Genomic DNA, 12,240 nt, shown 5'->3' on the forward strand with positions numbered 1-12,240 from the left:
CAAAAAGTTGCCCCACTGCTTTCTGGATTGCCTTGTTTCTGACCAGAAGTCTTTCATTTTTTTTTTTTTTCTCCTCCAGTGATGAATCTTCTGTTTAATCTTGGCTGCTTTCAAGATTGTTAGCTTTACCACTGAATTTAACTTTACCAGTTGAATTATTTGTGTTGGAGTTTGTTGGACTTAAGGAATCTGTGGTTTGTTGTTTTTGTATCATTTTATAGGTAGTTCATATTTTCACATTATCAGATTACAAAACTTTTTGGTATTAAAAAGTAATTTTTCTACATTCCATTCTGACGTGTCTCCTTTTGGGACTCAAACCCACCACGTGTGTATTAAGTTGCTTGAAGCATCCCTTAGCTCACCTAAGTTTATGCTTTTTCAGACTTTTTATTTATTTATTTTTTGTTGTACCTTTAAGTTTTCTATCCTGTTTTGCACTAATTTGGAAATCTCATCCAGTGTATTAATTTTTTGAGACAGGTTGCACTATATAACCACGGCTGGCCTCCAGCTCCTAATCCCCTCCATCTGTCAGCATCACAAGCATGTGCTAGTCTGTCAGCTCTATCCAGTACATTGTCCATCTGTAAAAGTTTGGAACAAAGCCTTCCACGTCTCTCCTTAAAATAGTTATTTTCTCTCATATTATTTATATATTTATATTTGCTATCTGGGTCATTTGGAATTTTTTGTTGTCTCTTCATTTGGAACATGTTCCTGTTTTACATGCCTCGAAATTTTTTATTGGTTGTGAATTTTATTGTTGGGAGTGGAGTGTTGTGTGCATGTATTCTTTTTTTTTTTCTTGTAATCTTATGGAGCTTTATTTTGAAATGCAGTTTCTTCAAGACAGGGCATTTCAGGATTGTTTTTAAGATTGGTAGATGTGCCAGGGGCAGCTAGACTTAGGATAGTTCTGCTAAAGCAGCATTTTCCTACATACTGCGCTTGGTCTTCTGTTTGTGAGGCATAAGGTTTTCCTGCATTGATAGTCTGGTCCACCCTGTGTGGATGTTAGCCTTTGTTCTGCCTGCTTCTTTTGGAGGCTCATTGTGGTTGGGTTCTCATGGGCTGATGCTATCAGAACTCAGTTAAAACTGGGCGACCCTCTGCACGTCCCTGGAGCTCTCCTCTCTGAGCTACTGCGCTGTCTGGTGCTGGTTCCTTCAGGGGCTCACCTTTGCTGTGCAGCTGTCACAGCAAGACTGCTGGGTTTGGCTTTCCTTTCCACACTGCAGGCCAGAGGCTTTGTAGGCAGCCTTGGGGCTCTCCTTGTTTATGTCGTCATGTGCTGCTGCCCTTGTCCAAAACCTAACATCTGCTATTAGATTTTTCCCATTATGTTTAGTTTTAAGAAGAGACATATTTTCCTCACCTTAGTAAATGGTATAGAGCTGATTCAGCTGCTCAGGTAAAGGCTCCATGTTTAATCTAGTTCTGCCTTGTGCTGGTTTGAATACTCCTCCCCAATTGGTGGTACTCTTTGGAGAGGCTTAGGAGGCCTAGCTAGAGGAAGTGTGTCACTGGAGAGCAACTTTGGGGACTAAAACTCTTAGCATTTCTAGTTCATGCTCTCTGCTTCCTGCTTGTGATTGAAGATGTGAGCTCTCAGCTTTTGCTGCAGCCGGCCTGCTTGCTGCTTCTACCCCACCACAGGGACTCCTAACTTCCTGGAGCTGCAAGTCCAAACAAACTTCTTTGTAAGTTGCCTTGGTGTATGTTTTATCGAAGTTCTATAAAAGTAACTAATACATGGTTTCACTGCCACTAGCTAAGCCTCCTCTAGGCTCCCCTGGGCTGCTGTGCCATGCTGGGTTTCCATGATAGCTGAAGAGTTGATTTTCCACAGCTGCATCAACTTAAAATATGGAAATTCTCACACCATCAGAATTAAACCTTACAGGAGTTTCCTGTGGTCACCTCCAAGGCCCTCCGACAGTGCTGCATTCCTTTCTAGTTTGACATCCTCTACCTTACCTTCTCTGCCTTCACGCCATCCCCTTTACCCAGTTTGTCCCTTCCTGTCAGTCACGTCACTCACTGATTTCCCTCATGTGTCTCACCATCTTCTGTCTACTTGTGTTTCCTTCCCATTAGACTGTGGGCGCCCTGGAAACAGCAGCACAGGACCAGGTTCCCTGACTGATACCTAGGAGACGTACACTGGGTGAGGAATTGCCCTCCTCCTGTCTGTCACTCTCATGCAGCAACCAGTGCGTCATCGATCCCCAGGGATATCTAGTGACTTGTACTTTGATTTCCCCAAAGGGCTAAGATTTTGTAATATTACATTATTGAGAAATAAAACCAAGATGTAAAAATAGAATTAGGTTAAACTATTCATATATTTAATTATAGCAGTAACTACCAAAGAATAAGAAATGTACCTATTGATTGGGTTTTAAATCTGTTTTACTGGAGAAAATCATCCTTCCTAAAATTGCTATGGAGATGTACTCTATAAACCTCCTAGACATGTTATGGTCACAACTATAAACTAAACACTGAAAAGCTAAAAATAACCATGTGCTTGCCTAACTGGAATAGAATTTTCTTCACTTTTCAGCAAGAGAAATTCTAAATAACAGAGTGTCTCAAATGTATCAGTTTATGGGTTCAAGCTTTTTGTTCACTGGTGGACAAACCATGCAAGGTGAATCAACCTTATTTTAAATGAATAAAACTGAAAGTTTTGAAAGATTTAAATCAGCCATTTATCATTTATTTATTTATTTATTTATTTATTTATTTATTTATTTATTTATGTTTTTCAAGACAGGGTTTCTCTGTGTAGCTTTGGTGCCTGTCCTGGGTCTCGCTCTGTAGCCCGGCTGGCCTCAAACTCAGAGATATGCCTAGCTCTGCTTCTTGAGTGCTGGATTAAAGGTGCACACCACTACTGCCCCCCCCCCTTTGAATCTGCATATTTTTAATAGGCTAGATGGGTCTTGTTCTCAAACATGGTGATTTGGGAATTAATTTATACATCCATGGATTAGTCTAGTAACTGAAGTAATCTTGTGTTTCTTGCAGTCACTGGTGCCTCTTCTGAGTGGTGGACTTGGAATACGAACCCATGGTGGCATGCCCTTCTGCACAACACATGCAGCTCCAGTGAGGTAGTACTCCAATTGTTAGCTAGTGGTTGTCCTATGGACAAGTTCCTTGCTTTGTGAATTCGGGTTTTTTCCTTTTGACTTTAATGTACAGAGTATAAAATGGGCATTTATCTATAGGTCTGTGAAAGCAGAGTTTAAGCTAAATTAAAGCATTTATTTGGCTGTGTCCATATTTTATAGTGTGAGATTTAGACTTTTTCTACTAGATAAAAATTCTTGGTAAGCATTCATATACTCCCTCACATTTCACGCTGCTTGTGTGCAGAGTGACCAGCAGCTTGGAACAGGTCCCACTTCTTCATCAGTACGCTGGAGGGACTGACAGCCTGTCAAGTTTGTAGATATGGCAGATGAATTCAGCTAACTAAGATGATAGACTTCCCCAATAAATGTATCTGGTACTTTTTCTAAAGCTGGTAGTTTTAGGACTGTTGTATTTCAGTCAGTCTGTGCAGATGTTCTTTGGTCCCAAGGACATACGGTGGGCTGAGCCCCTCCAGTCTGCATCTTTGTGGAGGCTACCAGGCAGCCTTACTCAAGCTCTTTGTGTGCCTTCAGCGCTTCCGGTGAGAAACAGACATTTGTCCAGATGTTTACAAAGCATTCAGCTTTGTATTTCTGCACAAGAATAGTATCTTCACTATCTTTCCTTTTCTAATTTGTGTGAATGCACATACAGAGTGCATGAAGGGCTGCTCAGTGGACTCAGTTCTTTCCTACCATGAGTTCTGGCGATGGAAGGGTTGGTGGCAAATGCTCTTACTTGCTGAGCCACCTTGCTGCCTCAGTTTCCTTTAATTAAATGAATGTATTCACATGTCAAAATAAATGCCTTTTGGGTCCCAGATGCTTGATCTAGGAGTTGACTCTGCTCAGAGCTGCTTAGCTGTAAGGACGCTGTAGCTGTCAGAAGTCTGCTGTGGGGTTGCAGCTGCCTGGGAACAGTGAATGTGCTCCAAGAACTGTGGCTTTTACTCTGACACATTTCCAGTATTTCCATTGTGGAACTGGACATGGAACTGGAGTGTTAGTGTGAGGTCATGCAATTACAGAAATTTTTCTCCTGAAGAGTATTAATCAACTAGAATTTTGAGGTAGGATTTAAGTAGTGTGTGTATATGCACATATACAAAGTGGAATAAAATTAAGTCCACACACTTAATTCTAAAAGTAAGTTTAGCCGGGCATTGGTGGCGCACGCCTTTAATCCCAGCACTCGGGAGGCAGAGCCAGGCGGATCTCTGTGAGTTCGAGGCCAGTCTGGGCTACAGAGCGAGTCCCAGGAAAGGTGCAAAACTACACAGAGAACCCTGACTCGAAAAAACAAAACAAAACAAACAAAAAATTAATAAATAAAAGTAAGTTTAAAGAAATAAAATGGTTTTAAATAATGAGAATTGCCACAGAATTCTATGAACTTGTGGTCTATATTTAGTTCACTATAAATGTGTAGTAACTGAATTCCAGTGAGATGAAATGTCTTCTCTTCTCTAGTAGTGGAGAAAAAGGACATTTAAAATAGGTCTTTGCAATGAAATATGTAAATAGGCATAATGGTATATAACTCAAGGCTTTCATCCACAAAGGAAATGAAGTACAGGTAAAGGTACATTAGTATGTCTTTCTGATTTAAGACTTTGATGACTCAGATCATGATGGAACTAAGCTCCACAAACAGCAATGTTAAATGATGCTGACAGGTAAAAAAAGCAGGACTAAACTTTTTTTTCTTTTTTAATATCTATATAAAAAATAACGAGCGATTTACAGATCTTTCTCTAATCAGAACCTCAAGTGTATATATAAAGGTACTGTACATATATAAACATTTACAACCAGGACATCCATATTTTGCTCAGCATTCCAAGGCCACGTGGCTAAGTCAGTATATAATCAGTACAGTGACAGGTTACTTAAGGAAGAGCCATATCAGACTGACAACATACGACATCAAAGTTATGTCACAGATAACAATAAAAATAGGATTTGTGTCACTAATTGTGGACTATAGGGAAAATAAATCATTTCTGTGGTACTAAATTCTTAGCATTTATCAAGCCTCCTAATTTTTCTCTATTCAAGTAGTTATAATAGGTGGGTTAAATATAGTTCTGGGTAGAAGCATGTGTTACTTACAGGGCCAGTACAGTTGGTCACAGGGGAGTTTGTCAGACTCACAGGGTAACAGAATGAGTGTTCAAATACTCTAAGTAGATAGTTTTGGTCTGAGAAATGTGTCTGTATTTATAGATGCTTCTGAATGCTGCTTCAAGGAACCTACCTGATCTATTGTATGAAGTTAAAAATTGTCTCCAACTTTCAAACAGTTTTTTTCTTAGAGTTTAGAAAAGAACTCTGAAAGCTTTTCCTGTTTTTAAGTAGTTAATTAGCTAAAAATTAAACTTCCACCACACACAGTCTATACCATATTAGTTCTGACTTGCTGGGGGAGCCCAGTGCAGGCTCTGCTTCTAAATTCTGCCCCCAGATGAACTTGTCTATGCCACAGGAGCTGGTGCTTTGTCTGGCAGTGGACTGTAGAACTGGCTTCATGATTAAGTCCCTCACAAAAACCTATGTAATATTTTGGCTTTTCAATAATGTATTAAGGACTAATGATGAATAATCAAAACACCCAGATATAGTAGTTTTTCTTTAAAGAGAAACAAATGGTACTTCCACATGCTTCTGTACTTCTCTCACTATAGCAGGTGACCTGAGACACTGTGACTACATTGGGTTGGCTAACACAGCAGGAGACTGCTCATTCTGTTGCTTAGTACTTTCTCATTCTGAGCATTCAATTGCAAGGAATACCTTTAACAGTTACTTGAAACACCTTACTTAGCCATAAAAAAGCATCTTTAGTATTTGACCTTTCCTGTAATATAGTGATGTTTCTGAGTTGCATTTTAAACTAGGACGGTCAGAAGGTATGAGAAGAGGCAGGTGCCAACTTTAAATGATGAGCTAACATTGTTTTTCCTCTGCAGGGACTCAAATATTTCTCTCTGTAAACATGCAACATGCTATTGAAAACATCTTCAAGCCAAACCGAACTGTTTCATGACTGGCAATATCAGAATGGGAAGGATAAAACAGACATGATACAGTAGATAACTTGGCACGAATACAAAGTGAGTTGTGACCACACTGCTAAGATCATGTCATTGCTGAGCGGGCGGCCTGAGCAGGGCATGGCAAACAAGCCCGTGGATGCAGCTCTTTCCTGAACATGAGGAAGGGCAGCCGGCCAGGGCCAGGTGGGTCTTAGCAATCCCAGAAGCCCTTCATGCAGCCTGGATAACTTGATGCTCCAATTAGGTATTGAAGACTTTCTGGGGAAAAACACACCCCTCCCCCTTAAAAGAATGCTGTGTTTTAGTAAAAGATTACAACTTCATTTTCTTTGTATTATACAAAAGGTCACAGGTGTTTGTCAGCCATGCCAGCAGTGCCTGTGACTTTACTTGCTCGTGGCACCCTCCAGGGCCCCGGAGTGATGGGCGCTCTCTTGACTGGAGAGCTGTTTTCAGGTGTGCCCCCTGCACGCTCCTTGCATTTGTCAGTGGCCTCCGGTTCTTTCCCTTTGTGTTCTTCCACTTTACTTAACATCACCTTCTCCTCAGGTTCCTGCGTGAGCGTCTTTGCTGGGAGCTGGATGTTTTCTCCTGTGGTCGGCTTCTTCCCTTTTTCCTTCTCAGACGCCGCCTTACTAGCAGTGTTAGCCTTCTTGGGTGGAAAAGAGGCTTCATCAGTTTTATTGCTCTTTTTCTCTGGAGACCTTGTTCTGCTTTTTCCCAGGTGAGTCTGCTTTGGATCTTTCCTGATGGCCCCTGACTTTTCTTTCCCATCTGGGAGCTGTTCAGTAATGCCAAGGGTATGGCCCGCTGCTCTTTGGCTCCCAGGCTCTGATGACTTGCTTTCAGTGTTTGATGGGCCACTGCCTCCAAGCTTTTGCTGCTTCTTGGGACTAGAAGAGCGTCCTCTGCCTTTTCTGCAGGGATCTTGTCCAGAGCCTGCTTTACTGGCAACCTGGCCTTTAGTCTCTCCTTTCCGAGGGCTGAGTGACCGATCTCGAGATTTTCCTCTGGGGTCACTTTTTAGGGGTCTGGGAATCTTTTCCAAATGTTCCTCTGAATGTCGATTAGCTGACTTTTTGGGACTAGCAGATCTACCTCTTCGTGTGACACTATTTTCTCCTTTTAGTAGATTCTTCTCACCGTGCCCATGACTACTGGGTGGATCCTTCTTACTCATGTTTTTCTGGAGAACCGTCTGATGCTTCATTTCAGGCTGGCTTCCATTTAAAGTGCTTTTCTTTTCTGGTACAGTGTTCTTTAGTTCTTCTGCCTTTTCACATATCTGAACTCTAATCAGAGAGTCTTCGGTTCCTGGCACATGAGACTCTTCAAATATGGAAGCAGAATGTGAAGATGGGAGAAGTGGTGGCTGTTCATCATAAATGACATTGGAAGATGAAGGACTATTAATATCCCAATCACCTAAAAAGTGATTGAGTAAAACACAGTTACACTCAAGAATTATGAATAGGAACAGGGAGTTTTGAACTTTGACAGCCATTTGAATGTATTACTGGTTGCACAGCCCAAGGAGGAGTGTGTTACATAGTTTATGCACGTTTACGATTACACCACTCTCTGGAAAGGCAGATGCCTGTGGATATCTGCTCCTGTATGAAGGGCAGATTATGTCATAATAATTGTTTCACTTATATACTGTAAGAGGTAATATATGATCTGTAAATTATTCATAAAGCCAAACTTATTTATACAAGTAATAAAATTGGACCAAAGTATCTGGTCCAAGAAACTTACTAATTAGGCTATTATTACTGTTTAACTTAAGGATATGCCAAAATCGCTAGTGAAAAAGACCAGACTGTGGTGACCCAAAGGAGGTTTATGGGCACTGTAAATAATTTTCTTGTTAGGCTGTCAAATTTAATGTCCAAAGGAACTGAAAAAGTGCAGGAGACAGAAGTAGATGTATTTAACAGCCTCATTTTAATTAAAAAGAAAATGAAAGAAGTGATTTAAAAGACATGCAAATTTACCAAGTCTTTTTAAGGAAAGACCAAGAAAAGCCCTGAAAGCCTTAATGTTGCTCAGGTTTCACGTAGGAGCACAGACCGGAAGGGGCCAAACCTGAAGAAGGAAGAGAAAAAGCCTGGGACTATGTGAAAACAAACCAGCACAGTTAGCACAGCTGTCACGGGAACGCGTGCTGTGTGAGCAGCTGGTGGAGGGTGACACAGGATCACATCTGGAAGGGACTGGAGGAGGTTATGTCTATATTGACCCCGAAAAGCTCTGATGGGGAGCTGTGCAGGGGGAGACGCGTACAAAACGGGTGTGGTACTGTACTACCTTTAGTTCTAGGATCATGCATTCTCAAAGTGATTTTTAAAACACTGTGACAGTTCAAAATACATAATAAAGCCAAGGGCATTTACTATTAGTGCAGGAAGGAGTTCAGACATGATGATCTTAGATACCCTGTCCCCAGGTAGAGGGGCTACAGCAACTTCTTTTGGTACGTGACTAGAAAATCCTAAAGTTCTGGCATTCACTCATTACAAAAGACAAACATATCTTACTGTAAGAAAAGAACATTTATTGGCAATGTGTAATTAATTAGCCAAGGAGGGCATAAAGCTGGGATATTCTGGAGACATTTCAATTGTTGGCCTCTACTGTTCTCATTTCTTACAGGCACATTTCTCTACAAAAAGCATTATGTGCTTTCAGATGAAATAAAGATAAAACATATTCTATTCCAACTAACATACTGTTTGGAAACATCATTTGCATTATAGTAACTTGCTTTGGTGGTTCTGGTGCCAGTAAAATGTCTATCCCCTCCAAAGGGGCGTTCCCTTCTGCCGTCCCTCCCTAGCACCAGAGTTTAGCTGTTTTGCTTACCGTGGTCAGGTATCAAGCCAGTTCCTGGCCTCAAAAGGAGGAGGACTTTATTTCCACCAGCCTGAATGAGTTCAATTGCTCGAGTATGTGTGATGCCTTGGGTAGGTTCCCCGTTGATTTCAACAATCTGGTCACCAACCTGGACAAGGAACATTTTCAACTGTATATGAAACAGCAGAGACCTTCAACTCTGCTAATTTATTCTTTGTTGTAAAATGTTTAACCTAGACAGGGAGTGCTATCCTGGTGACAGCTGATGGGTGGGCAGATGACAGCGGTAGGGAAAGACAATGCACAATTTTATTTACTTCATAATTTTACATGGGAAAGTTTTATGTGGCTACCAGTCAGTATCTGAGCATTAATCAAGAATCAAATTCTGATTTTCCCACATGGGTGAGGCCCTAAGGCTGATCTCTAGTATTGCAAAATAAAGAAATGAAAAGAAAAAAATCTAGTTTTCTACCAAAAGTTAAGACAGTAGAAAAGGTGATATTTCTATATTAACCTAAATAACAGCATAGAACAGCAACTAAATGACAATCTATAAAGGGTGCTCTCAAATACAAGCTAATAATCGACTTGATTTATTAAACCTGGGCAGGTGATTGCTCATCACTGAGGCTTTCCTGAGACTGGCCAGTCTTCATATTGCCAACATATCCTGCATATGTGTGAGGCCTTAGCTAAATGATTTATTTGGATATTGCAATTTATAAAGCTTTGAGAATACATTAATTAATATGACACTTAACTTAAACCAATTACTGGATTGCATACAGTGACTTAAACATAAAATCATTTTCCTGGGAAACAAACAGATAACTAGGACTAAGAATAAGACACCACAATGCTGGTGTCATTTTTCCAGAAATGTATATTTTAAAAGAAAATTAAAATATGGGGAAACTTAATAGGAAGGAACATGAGAAAAGATGTTGATGTGATTTTTAAGATCGATATCAAGGTGCCATGCAGCTGAGAGTATTTAAACTGTAAAATGAACAATGACATAGTACTGAAAATCAAAAATCCAAATATTCCAAATATCTGTAAGATCATAGACCATCCGTAAATAATGTGACAGAAGAGACTCAGGATTTGATGGGCTGGAGAGATGGCTCAGCAGTTAAGAGCACTGACTGCTCTTCCAGAGGACCTGGCTTCGATTCCCAGCACCCACACGGCAGCTTACAACTCCCTTTAATGCCAGTTCCAGGGGATCTGATACCCTTTTCTAGCCTCTGCGAGCCAGGCAAATACATACATACATGCGAGCAAAACACTCATAAAATAAGAATAAATTAGAAAAAAAATCTACAGATATAGCCTGACCTGACAGGAAGCTGGGGTCCAGGTATGTGGTTCCTATCACACACAGCTTTAATTTTTTCTAGGCCGTGGTCTCATTTTCTCATCTGTTAAATTAAAACTCCAGTCCCTCCTCAGAAAGCTGTTGGAGAGTCAGTGCCATGAAACATGGATATACACCAACCATAAATAAGTGCCAGTTTTCAAGGAATTGTAAAATGCATTGGTATAATGATTTGATTGTAAATTATACCCACCTCCACACAATACAACAATCACATAAACTATGAAACAGAAATGAAAGTATTGTCGCATATTTATGAAGAGAAAAAGACATGTTTTACTCTTGAACAAATGGAGTTGTGAAGGGTATCAGAAACATGACCGGCTGGCGGATTTAACTGACATTATGCTTTAAACGATGCCTAGAATTCACATGTTGGAAACCTAACCTCTTAAAGTCATATGTTGGGGTTCTGAGGAGTGGGAACTTGGGAAGCAATTAGATTATCAATGGAGAGTTGCTTTAAAAGTGAGCTCCCATTTCCTAGGCATTCTCTGTCCCCCTGCCACATGCTTACTGTCTCAAGAGTTGCCACCAGCAAGGCTGTCTTAACCTGAGATTTCACAAATTAGATTTCTTCTCTTTATATATTCTCCAGTCTCAGATATTCAGTTAACAAGCACACTGAAACAAATACATTAAACGAAAAGAACTCAAGCAAGCGTGTGAAGTAAGACAATAAAGATAACAGAAAACAGTAAGAAAGGCAATTAACAAAATCCTTATTGTCCAGAATAAGTGGAACAAAAGCCACTATCTGAGCCCCTTTGACTAGTGATAAAAGAATTATTTTCCAAAGGAAGTATAGATAACAAGTAGCTCTGAATAAATAATTCCAACAATGAAGGAAAACCAGTGTGAACATGACTGGTTCATCTTAAGAGTGAGATCACCCTTGGAGTCACATTCTTTGTCTTAAGCCACAAGCCTATTCATTTTAATATAAATAAAACCTAATAAAACTTGTAATTGAGCAGACTTGCCACTAGATGTCGTTTTAACTTTAAAAATGAGAAAGAGAAAGTGTGGCTTTTTCGTCAGGACCTCAGGGTTGTGTAGGAGAACTCTAAATTTAAAACCACTGGAAACCAAAGGGAAAACACTCCTCTGAGAGGACAGGGTCATTTTTGTTGAGATTTTAAGTTACTATAAAAACGTCAATAAAATGGTGAAAATTTTTGAAAAGCTGGACAGTTTCGTATTATCGAAAAATCAGGAGAGAGAAGGAGCGAAAGGCAGACAAAAGAAGTAAAGAAAAAGATGCATCTGTAGGCTGAGCAACTCCAGTGCTCAATTGAAGCCAGCCTTAGAAAAACAGTGAAGCCTTAAAACTTTAAAAACAAAACAACCCTCCCCCCCAAAAAAACAAGAATAGACAGAAAAAGGAAGGCCAGAGGAATGAATGTTTCTTTCTTTTTTTTTTTTTTTTTGTAGCTGAGGACCAAACCCTGGGCCTTGTGCTCTACCACTGAGCTAAATCCCCAACCCAAGAATGTTTCTTAAAATAATAATGTTGCAGTTGTGGCTGCAGAGGGGCTCAGAGGTTTCATAACCATCTCTAACCCCAGTCCCAAGAGATCTGACGCCCTCTTCTGGTCTCTTCGGGTACTGAATGCATGTGGTGTAAAGACATATACAGACAAAATACCCCAACACAAAAAATAGTGGATCTTCGGAAAGTCACTGTCTTTCAGAGCAGTCTGGCACGTGGATTACTTATCTTACAACCTGTTAAAAAAGGGTATGCTTCCTGAGGAAATACTATCCAGATGATCTCAGCAAGGAGCTTGGCCTCCCT

At 40.3% G+C, this 12,240-nt stretch overlaps 2 protein-coding genes across 12 annotated transcripts in view; one reads left to right on the plus strand and one right to left on the minus strand.

Moving 5' to 3' along the window:
- The window catches only part of Phtf1 (putative homeodomain transcription factor 1), a 54,599-nt gene extending 45,674 nt beyond the window's left edge, over window positions 1-8,925 (plus strand). Inside the window, exons 20-23 of one of the 9 annotated variants that reach the window (XM_036189435.1) lie at window positions 2,101-2,170; window positions 3,037-3,122; window positions 6,116-6,926; window positions 7,332-8,925. The gene's annotated coding sequence lies outside the window, so the exon portion shown is untranslated. Of the gene's footprint in view, window positions 1-2,100; window positions 2,171-3,036; window positions 3,123-6,115 lie in introns of all 9 variants that reach the window. The other 8 variants (XM_036189436.1, XM_036189433.1, XM_036189434.1 and 5 more) reach the window with 8 other exon arrangements.
- Window positions 4,484-12,240, minus strand: part of Magi3 (membrane associated guanylate kinase, WW and PDZ domain containing 3) — a 220,726-nt gene continuing 212,969 nt past the window's right edge. For 2 of the 3 annotated variants that reach the window (XM_036189430.1, XM_036189427.1), the window contains exons 20-21: window positions 9,068-9,206; window positions 4,484-7,627 (exon numbers count right to left, since the gene is read on the minus strand). In XM_036189430.1, coding sequence (XP_036045323.1) covers window positions 6,549-7,627; window positions 9,068-9,206 — 1,218 coding nt within the window. In that variant the 3' untranslated portion in view covers window positions 4,484-6,548. Of the gene's footprint in view, window positions 7,628-8,199; window positions 8,291-9,067; window positions 9,207-12,240 lie in introns of all 3 variants that reach the window. The other variant, XM_036189431.1, reaches the window with a different exon arrangement.

Source organism: Onychomys torridus, chromosome 6 (assembly GCF_903995425.1).
Source record: "Onychomys torridus chromosome 6, mOncTor1.1, whole genome shotgun sequence".
NCBI classification, from domain to species: domain Eukaryota; kingdom Metazoa; phylum Chordata; class Mammalia; order Rodentia; family Cricetidae; genus Onychomys; species Onychomys torridus.